The 15,315-nt window shown below is 37.8% G+C and overlaps 1 protein-coding gene across 3 annotated transcripts; it reads left to right on the forward strand.

Moving 5' to 3' along the window:
* Positions 1-338: 338 nt before the first annotated feature.
* On the forward strand, positions 339-15,050 carry pik3cd (phosphatidylinositol-4,5-bisphosphate 3-kinase, catalytic subunit delta). 3 transcript variants are annotated; one of them, XM_077611930.1, is made up of 23 exons: positions 339-532; positions 1,966-2,149; positions 3,018-3,246; positions 3,620-3,843; positions 4,059-4,235; positions 5,561-5,716; positions 6,315-6,404; positions 8,355-8,576; positions 9,530-9,626; positions 9,995-10,125; positions 10,206-10,256; positions 10,341-10,508; positions 10,713-10,834; positions 10,900-11,043; positions 11,109-11,208; positions 11,345-11,505; positions 11,704-11,813; positions 11,891-11,969; positions 12,167-12,334; positions 13,049-13,172; positions 13,517-13,662; positions 13,756-13,888; positions 13,966-15,050. In XM_077611930.1, the coding sequence occupies exons 2-23, from the start codon at positions 2,009-2,011 to the stop codon at positions 14,101-14,103; spliced, it is 3,111 nt and encodes a 1,036-aa protein (XP_077468056.1). In that variant the 5' UTR covers positions 339-532; positions 1,966-2,008; the 3' UTR covers positions 14,104-15,050. The 3 variants fall into 3 exon arrangements, with proteins under 3 accessions (XP_077468056.1, XP_077468063.1, XP_077468073.1); XM_077611937.1 differs by having other exon boundaries at positions 6,318-6,404; XM_077611947.1 differs by lacking the exons at positions 339-532; positions 1,966-2,149; positions 3,018-3,246; positions 3,620-3,843; positions 4,059-4,235 and having other exon boundaries at positions 5,664-5,723; positions 6,318-6,404.
* The last annotated feature ends 265 nt before the right edge of the window (positions 15,051-15,315 follow it).

Here is a 15,315-nt window from a genome sequence, read left to right on the forward strand (position 1 = left end):
AAAGTGCTGGATATTACTCAAATTTTGATTTATCATATGCATCATTGCCAGCTAGACATGCTGTTTTGTTTCCACCTGAGAAATGAGAAATTGATACCTTAAAACAGTGTTTTGGGTTGGGCAAAAATAGTTTTTTTTTTCAGGACTTACGGCCAAGTTTAGGTAATAATTTATTTTGACCTCCCCTCTCCCCATGAAAACAAACTTTTACCTTTTTTATTTATTTTTACAGATGATTTCTTTAGTTTGAATGTTGAATAGAATTGTTCACGCGTCTTTTCGCTCAAGACAATTTGCAGACGCTCCCTTGGCCGGTGACACCAACGTTGCAAAGTGCAGCCGCTTAGTCCGCGTGTGTCACATCCAGGCGCGGACGCTTTCCACGCGGACACCCACGCACAGCCGGGATGAGCTCCGCACATCAGATGTAACACCCGTAGTGTGGGATTAATGTCCTCGATGGCCCTTAAATCTCCTCCATCTTCTCCGTGACAGTCCCACGACGAAATGACCGGCGTGTAAGGGCTCCCAGGCAAGTGTTTTCCACTCGTTCGACATCACTTTCTCTCACAATACCACATTAAATTCGCACCGTAAGGTACTTTTTTCGTAACATTGCGTTATATTCTGGGCCACTTGCTGCTCCTTTTAGCATACGAATCCATTTATGTGGCTTTATGTGGCTCACATTAGTGCAAGGTGTCCCCTAACGAAAATCAATAGTGTAGAATTACTTTATGTCTGCATTGACATTGTAATTGATTTGTTGAGGGCACCCCATCATATTTCCAAACACACTTTATCATTATTCGGGGTATTGCATAAAGACATCGCTGGTTTCTTTCCTTTTTTCATGCCTTAATGATAACAGTTGATCGATGGTCAGTGTCTTTGTGTGACCAACGTTTCAGCAGAATTTAATTTTAATTGGTAAAGCATTATAGGTACCTATATGGTATTATCAATTGGAGTGTAATTGAAAGAAAATTATAAAAGAATATTATAGTTAATTTATTATTTTTTTTAAATTTATTTATAGAATATTGTAGTTTCTGTGATACATAAAAAATGTGTTTATATTATTTATCAGAAGCCACAATATGCCAATTATGTAAAGAAAACAAAAATGTTACCTTTATATACTAACTGGACTAATTGATTTCTTCAGCATTTTATGTTGCCTTTATGTCTAATATCATTGTTTATTACTTTTACCTTAATCTGTTAAATAGGTATGATAGGTCATTGATGTTTTTTTTCCATAGTTTTTCGCATGATCGTCATATGATTGGTACTATTTTAAAAAAAAGATCACACTAATATCATCTATTAGTTAGGAAACGTCCTTCAAATATTAAGATTGTTGTCATGTTCACTCTCCAACAATCAAGCGATCTTACAGTATAATATTGTATGTATATCATCGTAAAACTATCAATTATGCTACATAATATCTATTGTGTTTCAATTTATATTATTTTGTTTAGTGCCAAACTTCATGACGACTCTATAATGTGTTCTGAATTTCAACAATTTAAATGAGAAAAAAAACGTAACAACTTAAAATAAGACACATATCAAGGGTATCAATGATGGTTTTCCCCAAAACAGTACGAATCTGTGTATTGTGATACCAAACATATTCTTGAAATCATTAGCACACTGTTGCATGACCATTCTCTTAAAAATTGACAATACCTGATTGTTACAACATGACAGTGAAACTCTATATGTATAGATAAAATATATAAATATATATAAATAAATAAAATAAAATAAAAATTATATATACATATATAATTTTTTTATTTTATTTTATTTATTTATATATATTTATATATTTTATCTATACATATAGAGTTTCACTGTCATATATATATATATATATATATATATATATATGTAAATATAATGGTCGCTGCACTGCTTCAAGCATGTACTGTACATTTATGTTGCGGTGAGCAGCGGCAGAGGAGCTGGCGGTAAATGAGAGGGTGTCATCATCACCATGCCCCCAGGGAAGTATGGGATGCAGGAGGAGTGGGAGCCAGAGTGCGAGCAAGGCATCAGGATGGACTTCCTGCTGCCTACTGGCATCTACCTCACATTCCCAGTGTCTCATAAGGACACGATCAAGAGCATCAAGATGGTATGAGCATGAATAACAATGTAGTGTTAGGAAGATATACATTTGTACAAAAATATCTACGAAAAATCGATTCAGCTGAATCATCTCCAAGTAAATGTCAAGTTTGGAATTTATATAAACTGCGTTTCTCCTTGGTCGCTCTGCTGCCATTTTCCTTATGAATATGAATGTGCTGTTTCCATGCCAACCATTCTGTCACCTAAGACAGTTTCATTTAGCTGTGTTTCGTAATGATACTCTTGCAGGCTTTTAAAATGATTAAGAAAATAAAATGCCCTCTGGTTCTTTTTTTTTTAAGTGCTCTGAAACTTTCAGGGTCGAAAAGTGAAAAAGTCCTTCTCAGTGTTTTGCAAGAAAAATGATTTATTTCCCCCCTCTTTTCTTACACTTGTTTTTATTTGCGACCGTATACCAAAGATGAAATCAAGCACATCCTGGTTGGTCGGGGTAAACTTATGCGGTCACCAGTAAATTATAGTTTATTGAAAATTTCAAAAACAGCTCATCTACAGTGTAGAAAATGTACTGCAATAGATTAATTGGGTTTCAGTTCCTAGTTGTCCTAAAGTGGTCAAAACTGTTCATGGTTCTTTTCTAAGTACATGCGCAAGTTTGCAAAGGTACCATTTAATTGATTAAACAATCAAAGGGAGGCTTTAAAAACATAGCCAGATATATGGTACATCATACATATATCATTTATCTGGCTATGTTTTTTTACTGTACATATAATACATATGTGCTTTCATGCATTTAAATGCTGCCCAGGGCAATATTTTGCTACTTTCTAGGTTTAACCAATCTATGCTGGGATGTTATTTGAATTTCTGTCTGAGTTGATGAGTGATTTATTTTGTCTTTTTTCCAGCTGGTTTGGGAAAATGCCAGAAAAGAGGCACTTTTCTCAGCGCTTGGTCATCCAGATGCATATGTCTTCACTTGCATAAAGCTGACGGGTGAGAGTGAAGAGCTGGAGGAGGAATCAAGGCGTATAAGTGATGTGCAGCCCTTCATGGGCGTTTTGAGACTGGTGGCTAGAGAGGGTGACCGCGTCGAGAAACTGACCAACAGCCAGATCAGCTTTTTGATAGGCAAAGGTCAGCAACGCTCACTTTACCGTAGTTAGGATTAATTGTTGCCTGCCAATGCAATTTACAGTATATGCGTTTCTTGTGGGAACTCTAAAACATGCAGTTACAGTGGTATAAATTGTTTGAATGCCACTGGTCATTTTCAAGATTTTCCTAAAGTAATAATAGTTTTTGTGGATCGGACAGTTCATTTTCAATTTATAAAATATCAGAAAAACACAGGTATGTTTGTGAAGTGAAAAAAATCATGCATTATGGAAGGTGGGTAACAATGATTTATTTTGTTTGGTAAGCTCTCTGATCTACTGACTTTTCAGATTCTCAGACTAATCTTAAAGCTCTTATTAAATGATTTGCTCACGTTTGCCTTTCTTTGCAGGCCTGCATGAGTTTGAGGCTCAGAAAAACGACGAAGTGAGCGAGTTTAGGACCAAGATACGAGCGTTCTGCGAGGAGAAGGCTCAGGTACGGCAGGTATCATCATGGCAACAGTGGATGGCATACATGTTCCCGTGTAACCTGGAGCCTTGCTGTTACCTGCCGACGTGTGGGAAGTCACAAAACGCCAAGATCTTCATTAACATCAAGTTTGAGGCTTGTGACGTGAGTTCACATAATTGAATGTAGTCTATAGCAGTCACAATAAGGCAGAAACTATTCATGTCTTTCAGTGTTCAGAGGAAAAAGATGTTTTTGAGTGAATGTTTCTGTCTGATTCTGGTTTCTGGCATGTTTGCTAATCTGCCTGCCAAAAACACCAATTTGCACCTCTTCAAAATCTAACCAATGATTCAGAAACAATTGTAAATGTGTGGCAGGAAAGCTTCATGGTGCAGCAGGAACCAAAGGATCTGCCCGTGGCTCTCATGAGGAGCGCCCTTAAGAAGAAGGCCACTGTCTTCCGCTCTCTGCAGCAAGAGCCCAAGGACTATGCTTTACAGGTTAACGGCAGGTGGGAATTCATCTACGGGACACATCCCCTGTGTCAATTTAAAGTGAGTTCATCATATACCCGGCTATGTTTTTAAACCCTTGCAAAATCAATTGAGTTAAAACAAAAGTGTGTAATAATGCAGTCTTAAAAAGTATAGAGATGTGTGTCTCTGATTTTTTGGCGACCTCTTACTTTATTGATTGATACGATATCAAAATTATATGAACGCAATAATTGAAAAAAATTTGTGACAGGCTTTTTGACATAACTGCAAGTAACAGTATTTATTAATGCAAATGCACTACCTACATTCACCCTATCTCACCAGAATAAAACACTACAGTCAATTACATTATTTTCCTTTCAGTTGATTTCCCTAGACAAAAACAAATAAACTTCTAATAGCTTTTATTTAACCTAATTAGAGAATCCTGCATTTAAAGCCATATGGCAACATGGTGAAAGAGGTTTTGAAATTGAGCATCTGCATTCACAATATTTTCACGTTAAGTTGAATGAGTTTTCATCTTGCCGTGTGATAACTTAGCAACAAGCATATTGACGATTCATACAGTGCTTACACACAAAGTTTAGTTATTGATAGATTGTTTTTGTTTTTTTATAAATGACTCGAAATAAAATTTACCTACTACCGACTTCCATGGAGAGCAGCTTTAAAGTGTAAATGCCAAACTATATGAACTCGTATCCATATATCTGTGTTTTGATACTGGTGTTCCAGGCACAGAAACCGACATTTGTTTGATTTCTTAGCATGGAAACTGTGAGAGATTGTGAGCCATTCAAGGTTTGGCCATTCAGTGATGCTACCTGCAGGCCTGACTCATATTAGTCCAGCTAACAGCACTGCAGGAAGCAACAACATCCATTCAAGTCCTAACAAGATTTGGACTGCATTAGCCTAAACTGCAAACATACAGTGCCCCAATCACAAGTTAACCTGCACTCTAAAGATCAGTGATGGTGAACCTCTACAGTAAAATAAAGTGTAAATTCTTGTGTTGGCTTTAGAATAATTTTCTGATTATTGTCTAACAAAGGTGATTTATTTCCTAATTTTGTGAGGTTTGTCTACTCTAACCGAAAGACAAGCGAAATAAATGCATCCAATTTTTTCGATTTTCATGGTTAATTTTTCTCCCGATTAGTACGGTAATTGGAGAAAAACATGCATGCTAATTTCTTTTAAAGCATTTCACCTCATTTCCATGGAAAGTTAAAATTGTCTTTCACCTAAATAAGTTAAGATGCTTTACAATTGAAATCTGTTAAGACAGTAAAACACACGTGCTTTTTGTACCCCATCTTGACTCCCTGTCTCTTCATGCCAAGTCACGGATGTCCTTGTCTTTTCTTTTATCCCAGTACATTTTCTCCTGTTTGAGAACTGGGCAAACACCTCATCTCACATTGGTGCACCACTCCACTATCAGCAAGTATCAGGAGGAGCACGGGCGAATGTGTAGTCAGGTGTGCAAGAGTCGCTCCTTGTCCAGACCTCCTCCTCTGCCACTCAAGAAGGTAAGAGGTCAGTGTATATTTGGCGTCTTTCGCAAACACTCCTGACTCTTCCGCTCGTCATCACAGTTGTTCCACCGGGGCATTACGGACTTTGACACGCTTGAACGTGCTGTGTGTCACAATGTAAATTATTGACATTTGATGTCTTGCTTTGACTGCAATCGTAGACAGGGAAGAGCAAGGTGTAGGGAAAATGTGGACACTGTTCTTTCATCTGAGCATTCACTGTAAATTACGGCAAGTCCTTTAATGCTACATTTTTTGCGTGGATGTAATGTCATCTTATTGAATAATTGTAATTTTAAAATAGCATCTATAACCAGCTACATACATGAAACCTCCATAAGAAAAATGAAAATGCAAAGTCAACATCATCATTCTTAGTAGATGAGCAAGTCGAAAGTCTAACAATAAAACAAATCTATGCACAATTACACAGTAATAATTCTAAGGCAAATTTGTTTGAATAAATGAATTTCACTTCATTTGCAACTTTGTAAACAACTGCGGAGACACCAGAGTGCATGCTTTTGCTGCAACATTATTTCACCTCGAACATGAGGGAATGAATGTACTCTCATCTAACTTGGTTTTCCAGCAGAACACCACCTCGCTGTGGTCCATATATGAACCTTTCTACATCCACCTGCTGCAAGGCAGCCGCGTCAATGCAGACGAAGGAATGAAGGTTGGTGTGTGAGTGGGTTGGACTCCCACTTGGTCTTTTTCACGTCGCCGTCTGACTTGTACTAAAATGTAGTAGTTTGACATATTTAAACTATGGGGTTAGGGCTTGGGGGCTGCACTACTTAACACCAGCTTCCGATACTTCATCACAGAGGCAGGTTAAAGTTTCAAAACAGGAAGTGGGGCGGGCCTATATCTGTTTTTTAGTCACCTCATTCTGGGTTGTAGATTCTGAGAAAAGCTTTTGTGTCTTTCATTTCTCTTTTTGACACATTTAGAGCCTGCATCTTCTTTGTTGAAAAAAATCCTTTTTAACACCTTTAATTCTCCAGGAACACCAAATAACTATTCTTTGTATCTCCAGCCACAGCGCTCCCCTTCCAGTCTTTTTATTAGCTGGCGATTAATTGTTGTCCTGTAGACCTACCTATTTTACGTCTAGGTTGCTTTTCATTGCGTAAGTGCACTTCCAACATCTACCTTATGACTCATGGCAAATGTGTCCTCTCACATAATGACCCATCTTCTCGGTAGTTGGCAGGCAGATGCTTGAAAATACGCCCCAGGGGAGAATATGTATAATGCTCATATGTTTAGCCAGTACAGACGTGGACTATCTTGATTTGGCAAAGGATAGGATTTTGCATTATGTGGCTGTGTATTGAAACATGAGACAAACCCTTTGACTTGCAGCCTGAGTGACACAGGAAACTCTTAATCATCATGTCAAGCATATAGAACTGTCACACAAACAACCATGCTTCATGTCATGCCCTCAATACTTACTAGTGGTGGGTAAATTACTTTGAAAATCTTAAATGCCACATATTACTGCCTTTGAAATGATTTTTTACATTAAGATGTTGCTGTTTTTATAGAGCTTATTGCGGTTTTCAAGTTGTTGTTTTTTTATTTAAATGCCACCTTTAAATGTAATATATGATACTCCTGCATTATCTGAACTTAAACAATTTTGGAATTCTAACTTTAACAAAGATCGTCTTTTACAGGACAACAATAACACAATGCATTCCAAATGAAATGAGATAAACTAACCTGCATTACATCTCAATTGCTTAAAGAATAGAATGCCCCTATTCTCCTCATATTTAAATACTGTAATTTGTCTATTTACTTTCTATCCCATAAAGAGCAACAACAAAAATTCACAGCAATAGAGTAGCTTTATCTCGGCAGGCACTGTATGCTACTGTTTCAGATCCCTATATTAATCATTGCTGCTGTATGGATCAACTACAAATGACATAAAAAGAGGAAATGCTTTAGTTCACATGTGTCAAAGTGGCGGCCCGGGGGCCAAATCTGGCCCGCCGCATCATTTTGTGTGGCCCGGGAAAGTAAATCATGAGTGGCGACTTTCTGTTTTAGGATCAAATTAAAATGAAGAGTATAGATGTATATTAAATGTCCTGATTTTCCCCCTTTTAAATCAATAATTATAATTTTTTAATAATTTTTTTCTGTGTTTTTAGTTCAAAAATCATTTGATAAAATCTAAAAATATATTTAAAAAAGCTAAAATAAACATTGTTTTAGATCTATAAAAAACAGAATATTCGGGGATTTTAATCCATTTATAAAAAAAATCTAAATATTATATCTAAAATGGTCCGGCCCACATGAAATTGAGTTGACGTTAACACGGCCCGCGAACCAACCCGAGTCTGACACCCTTGCTCTAGTTAGAATAGCCGTAGGGCACACAGGGAGACAGACAACCATTCACACTCACATTCATAGCGCCACCGAGCGGGATTCAATCCCATGCTTGCCTGCACCAAAGTCAGGCGATTGAACGACTACATCACCAGGTGGCTGAAAATAAATGGTTACATCGTAATTCAAATAGCAATTCTAGAGCTATGACTTTATGTACATTTTGCATACTAAATTTTACTTTTGTCTGTCCCTGTATTTTTGACCCCTCCAGCTTGTGGTTCAGGCTGGACTCTTTCATGGCCATGAGCCTCTCTGTAAGGTGGTAACAAGCCCCGAGGTGGCGGTGAGCTCTGAGCCTTTGTGGGACCAAAAAGTAGAGTTTGATATAAATGTGGCGGACCTGCCTCGGATGAGTAGGCTATGTTTTGCCCTCTATGCCGTTTTCGACAAGGCAAAGAAGCCCCGAGGTACCAAAAAGAAGAATAAGAAAGTGGTGAGTTGAGTAAGTGCATTTGTGTGTGAAAATGAGTTTCGCGTGTGTGTATGTGTGTTCCTGCGGAGTGCATAGTCATTGTTTATCCTGTGGGTGTGTATATGTCAAGTTGCACAAGTGTTGTTCAGTGGCTAGGTTGTGGTTCAGTCTCCATCCGCTTCAGTTTTTTTTTATCTGTGTACCACTCCAAAGTTGTCAAAGGTTTTCAAGGAATACTATATTCATCTTCACACTACTTATCTTCAGTTGCGCTCCCACCCAATGTACCACTTGCAGTTGTTTTAACTTCCTGTTGCAATAACCATACAGTGAAGATGTTTTCAAGCTGAATTGTCAAGACACCCTTTGTCCAGCAAAGCTGTTCAGTAAAACTAATTAACCATTCATGAAAATATTACTTCCTGCCCCCATGACTAGGTGCTGAGGGCTGTTACTTTATGGACCTGAGTCAAGCAATAACAAAACTCATGTGTAACTCAAGTTACTCAACAGGTTAAGGAGACTGACTTTAAGTGTATAAAACAAGAGGAAACTGCAAATATTTGTGAACTGTAGCAGTAACACAACTTGATTACTATAAAATCATGTAACTATATACAAAGTCTCAACATATGATTTTATGAGCCTAATAACAATTTACAGTACTACAAGACTTCCTTGTTTCATTGACAGTGTAAGGCCACCAGTGGTCACCATGTTTGGTACAGTATGCATTTGCAGGAAATAGAAGCTTTCTTTTTGTAGTAACTGCATTTAGTATGGCCATTGCAAATTTGGTACAGTGATAAACCTTGGTATCTTCACTTCTGCTTTTTTCGACACTTCTCCATTCTGTTGCCTGGAACAGAAGTCCCTAGTACCAGAAAGAGCAACAGAAGAAGGGCTATTTTTGGTCATGAATTTTCGATTTTTGTTAAAACTCAGACTTTGTTTTGTCATCTGTATTTTTCTAGGATTGTCCAATAGCCTGGGGGAATACCATGGTGTTTGACTACAAGGACCAGTTGAAGACCGGCGAAGTTCTTTTGTCTACATGGCCATCTGTTCCTGGTACTTATAGAAATGTCATCAAAGTTGCAAATACACAACTACACAACACATTGCACATTAATTCCTACCATTGTTCTATTAAATTGGTTTATACAACGGGTAGGTCGAATACGTACAATCTGCCGAGTGACACAGGTTGACTTCCAAGTCTTTCTGATTTCAAAACAATTTTTACACTAGGAAATACAGGTAAATGGCACCACATTGAAGTGGTGGTTAGCATGTCTGCCTTACAGTCGAATGGACTGTTTAGCTCTTAAGGGTTCATGCGTCTCACATACTAATCTATTTATTAGAGTTGCTAGAAATTGAATTATAAGTGTACATATTCGTGACACAGTCACTCACCCTTGACATTTGTCTCACAGATGACAAAAGTGACCCTTTAAACCCGATGGGAACGGTTGAGAAGAATCCCAATGTTGACAGTGCAGCTGGTCTTCTCATCCGCTTCCCAAACATCAGGCCTCATCCTCTCTATTATCCTCCTATTGAAAAGGTACTGTATTTATTAGCAAAAACATGACTTTTCACTTCAAGTCTAACTTGCTCAGTCAGTTAAATCAACTCCCCTTACAGATATTTGAAATGGAGACAAATGGTGATGCAACCGTTGCTACAAAAGAAGAGGTTAACATCTCTGCATTATGTGAAAATACTTTGCATGCGTTGGGGATTTCTTATCTTTTCAAAAACATGTTTTGCTCTTTTAAGAACTTGAAACTGAAAGAGATAATGGACAACAAAAACTATACAGAGTTCTTCGAGGATGAGAAGGAGCTGTTGTGGAAGCTCCGCGCCAAAGTCCGAGACCATTATCCTGAAAGTCTCTCCAAGCTCCTCCTCATCACCAAATGGAATAAGAGAGAAGATGTTGTTCAGGTATGAGGGATTGTTTTAATTATTTGTCAGCACTAAAAAGCAGATCTGATGAGTTTTGAGAGCAATAACATTAACCAGTACATAGCTTGATGAATTATATATAATAAAACTGGCTGTATTATGAAAACTGTTGAGAGGAATATTTTTCAAACAATTAAAATTAATTGGGTCTATTGGTTAGTAGCAAATAATATGAATTTTTAGATGGTGACTCTTCTGAGGAACTGGCCCGAGCTCCCTGCTATCCCTGCCTTGGAGCTCTTAGATTACAGTTTTCCAGACCCTTCGGTTCGTTCTTTCACTATCGGATGCCTCAGGAAGCTCAGGTAGACAAATGCCCGCTGTGTTTACTCTATCAAGATCCTTTTTGAAACACCTTCCCCGCATACAGTGATGACGAGCTGCTGCAGTATTTGATCCAGCTGGTCCAGGTCCTTAAATACGAGTCCTACCTCGACTGTGACCTCACAACGTTCCTGCTCGAGAGAGCCTTATTCAACAGAAAGATAGGGCACTTTCTCTTTTGGCATCTCAGGTGAGGCACCTCGCAATTAAAAGACAAGCACATTTTGACAACTGATCAGTGTGTCTTGAATTTAGGTCAGAGATACACGTTCCGTCTGTCAGCGTACGCTTTGGTCTGATTCTTGAGGCCTATTGCAGGGGTAGCATCCACCACATCAAACTCTTAACTAAACAGGTACTCGACAGTAAAATGCCAAACTTAACGCATTTTACATTAAAGAAAAAAAACTACCAACACACGGGCTAGCATCCTCAAGCAGATACGAGTATAGAACTATCTCATGTTCATGCCGCCTCCGTCTCCTGTACAGAACGAGGCTCAAGGCAAAATGAAGGTACTCAGCGACTCAGTCAAATCAGGCCCACAGAAAATGAATGTTGAAGATCTCAAGCTGTTCATCAGACAGGAGTCTGATACTTTGTCCAACTTGCTGTCACCACTCAACCCCAGCATTATCCTTGCTGAAATCTGGTTAGACACACATTCTCGCAGACATAATTTAATAATGAGTTAGTTATTTTTTGCTTTGTGAAGTTTGCCATTTGTTCTCCTGAAATGTGTAATGAAGATTCTAATTTGTTTGTTCTTCCACCTTTCACTGTATTCCCAATTAACAATGTGTCATGATTTATAAAGTTCTCTGTTCAAAGTATATATTTTTTGCTCTAGTACAGACAAGTGCAGATTCATGGACTCAAAGATGAAACCACTCTGGTTGATGTATAAGAGTCCTTGGACTCAAGGAGACATGGTGGGCATCATTTTCAAGAATGGGGACGGTGAGTTACAAACCAAAACGTCGTAATAAGTTGCAATTAAGAAGTAAACTACAGTTTGTAACTCCTTCAATGTGCAGATCTTCGACAAGACATGTTGACCCTCCAGATGATCCAACTCATGGAGAATTTGTGGAAGAAAGAAGGACTGGATCTCAGGTAAGGGCCAGCATGCATGATTATTAATGTAAACATTGATTTTATTGAAGTTTGTAGTTTTTAACAATATCAGAAACATAACAAAGATCAAAAGGACTGAGAGATTTAAAAAAAATCCACAAAAACTGCCATCTAGTATGAACACTTGTTAATAACTTCCATAACTGCATTCAGCATACGATTTTTGTTTGGACCAGAATGATCCCCTATGGGTGCTTGTCCACTGGGAACAAGATGGGTTTCATTGAAGTGGTGAAGAACTCGGACACCATCGCCAATATCCAGCGAAACAACAGCAATAGTGCCGCCACTGCTGCCTTTAATAAAGATGCCCTGCTCAACTGGCTCAAATCCAAGAATCCAGGGTGACTATCCCAAATAAATATCTACATTTTAAGAAAGTTCAATTGAGGCTTAATACAAAATCATTACAAGTTTTGAGTAAAAACTTTTAAAACCTCCAGACTACTGAGGGACTGTGCGGATCAGCTTGAAAGAGTGATTCTGCATATTTAACCTCAGTATCAGAAGGTCCCCACCTTGTGGACTTTCTGAGTGTGGCTCCAGTTTTTTCGCCTAGGTCTACAATGTCTTGTATGTCTGTCTTGCTACTGCAACCAAGGAAATTTCCAGAATACGGGATGAAATAAAGTTCTAATCTAATTCAGACAAACTGTATTGGTTATAATCAACATTATTTTAATTATAAACATTACATCTTTTGATGGAGCCCTGCTGTTGACCGTACAGAAATTAAATGTTACAATTCCAATTCTAAAAATATCTTTAATGCATACTATTATTTTTTTGTTTCTCTTCAGCAATTTAATGAGTGGTAATCATTCATTTTCTGAGCCCACCCCCAAAATTTTTTGGGGGGAAATGTGCGTTATACCTTGTTCTTTAAAATATTCTGCAAAGATGGCAGTCATGTAGCAGCTTGAAAATAATGTCCACTATGTTCATCTATGCCAACCAATGATAATGACATTAAAATATCTCCAAATGAGGTGGACAATCTATTCAAATATAATTCTTTATGAAACCCATCACCTTATTGTTCCTGTTTTTCTCACCAGAGACAAACTGGAGCAAGCAATTGAGGAGTTTACGCTGTCCTGTGCTGGCTACTGTGTAGCTACTTATGTTTTGGGCATCGGAGACCGTCACAATGACAATATTATGATCAGAGAAACAGGACAGGTTAGATTTGTTTTTATGTATATTCTGTCTTGGCTACTGCTAAAAATCTGCTACAAGAGGGAAATTTTAACCTCCAGTCGGAATGGTACTCACCAGTGTAATTTGGAGCTCACCAGTGTAATTTGGAGTCACACTAGTCTTGAATGGATGATTTTTTTAAGGTTGTGGGGTTGTGGGCCAGGCCCCACAGACATCAATGAAAGTCTAGAGATTTAAATTTTCATTAGTTTTTGGCATAATCCCGCACACACAAACTTTAATCAAATCTATTCTCAGAATAGTCATTAAAATTTCACTGTTTAGATTGTAGCACATCTCTATGTGACTGTTTTGCTGTTCTTTAGCTGTTTCACATTGACTTCGGACATTTCCTGGGCAACTTCAAGCGCAAACTGGGCATCAACAGGGAGCGTGTGCCTTTTATTTTGACATACGATTTTGTTCATGTGATTCAACAAGGGCGAACGAACAACAGTGAAAAGTTTGAGAGGTATAATAGTTAATTGTATTTTTTAAATTAGTCTTTGTATTCTCCTGGGTAAGTGAGTGTTGTGACTGAACTGTGTTACATTATTGTACTCAGATTCAGGGACTACTGTGAGCGGGCATATAAGATCCTGTGTCGAAACGGAACGTTGTTTGTCAACCTTTTTGCAATGATGAAGGCAGCTGGACTGCCCGAACTCTCTTCCTTTAAGGATATTCAGTACCTAAAGGTATACAGGAGTGATACTGATTACAAGTTGGGAAGGAATATTTTTTAATTCGTACATGTTTTGTTGTTTCCTCGCAGGACTCTTTAGCTTTGGGAAAAACAGAGGAAGAGGCATTAAAGAATTTTAAAGTGAAGTTCAATGAGGCTCTCCGAGAGAGCTGGAAGACCAAGATCAATTGGATGATGCACTCTCTGGCCAAGGATAACAGACCATAAAGTATGACAATATAATGGGAAAATGGCCATGTGAAAACAATCAGACATCTTATTTTACAAATGGCATAAGATGATTGTTCGAATGTGATTGAAGCCAAAGAAAAAAGAATGATGGATGAGTGTGAGTGAAATATAAATTTACCAGAATATTGCACTATACAGCATATGCCATCAGCCATGGACTACAGCAAAGGGTCAGATAAAATTTCTTTGTGTTTTATTTAATATTAAATATTTGTACTGAAATATTTTTAAAGGTGTTTTGAGGCTTTGTCAGTTTGGATGCAGTGTGTTTGTTGCATTTGCTGTGCCAGTTGTTGAGATTTTAAAATGCTATTTTATTGACTATTTTTATTGCCAGGACTAAAGCCTTTAATTAATGTAATTCTGATTGTGTCACTGTGTAGAAATTCAAACTGGTTTATCATCATGATAATTTAACTTTTGTTTATTCCAAGGTGATCACTTCACTTGTCATTTCATCAAATAAGGAACATTTATAACAAAGAAGACTTTTTTTAATATGCTGTGGTTTTCTATCTGAATGTGCATTTTTAGTTTTTTTTTTATAATGGAGTCCCATTTTGACTGTTTTTTTTCTTTTATTTGTTTTTGCAAAAGACATTCCAGGTACTATTATACAGAATGTCAGTGTGCAAACATTTTTCCTGTTGGTAACCTCCACAAAATTGCACTTCTTCTGTTCATTACATTTATTGGATTAGGTTTTTCTTTCATTGTTTCACACCCACTCCTCTCAGACCTTCTTTTTTTGAGTTTGCATGTTCTTCCCATGGTTGTATTGGTTTCCTCTGCATTTTGCAGCTTTTGCCAACGAAAATATGCATGTTAGGTCAATTGAAGACGATAATTGCCCAATGGTGTTAATGTTTTAATCATAAATTATTGATTAAATGTCATTTGCTGGCAACTTGCCCAAAACTGAATTATATATTTAATTTACCCTAAAGAAGATATTTTATAGAAAATGTATTCATTCATTTATTTTTTATATTGCTAATGCTTTTAAAGGTCACTGGAGCCTATCCCAGCTGCCTCCGGGCACAAGGCGGGGGACACCCTGAATCAGTGGCAAGCCAATCGCAGGGCACAAAGAGACTGTTACGTCCACCGCAGACGTCGTGGCGAGGTAGGAGGGATTAGGACCCAATCGCGGGGAAGCTGGTGAGGACGAGGCAAATTGTGCTCATA

This window comes from Stigmatopora argus, chromosome 1, assembly GCF_051989625.1.
Source record: "Stigmatopora argus isolate UIUO_Sarg chromosome 1, RoL_Sarg_1.0, whole genome shotgun sequence".
Taxonomy (NCBI): Eukaryota; Metazoa; Chordata; class Actinopteri; order Syngnathiformes; family Syngnathidae; genus Stigmatopora; species Stigmatopora argus.

Coding starts and splice junctions, on each gene's coding strand:
- pik3cd (XM_077611930.1), top strand. CDS start 2,009: ATGCCCCCAGGGAAGTATGGGATGCAGGAGGAGTGGGAGCCAGAGTGC. Junction 11,814..11,890: donor CATTTTCAAGAATGGGGACG/GTGAGTTACAAA, acceptor TTCAATGTGCAG/ATCTTCGACAAGACATGTTG. Junction 13,173..13,516: donor TGATCAGAGAAACAGGACAG/GTTAGATTTGTT, acceptor GCTGTTCTTTAG/CTGTTTCACATTGACTTCGG.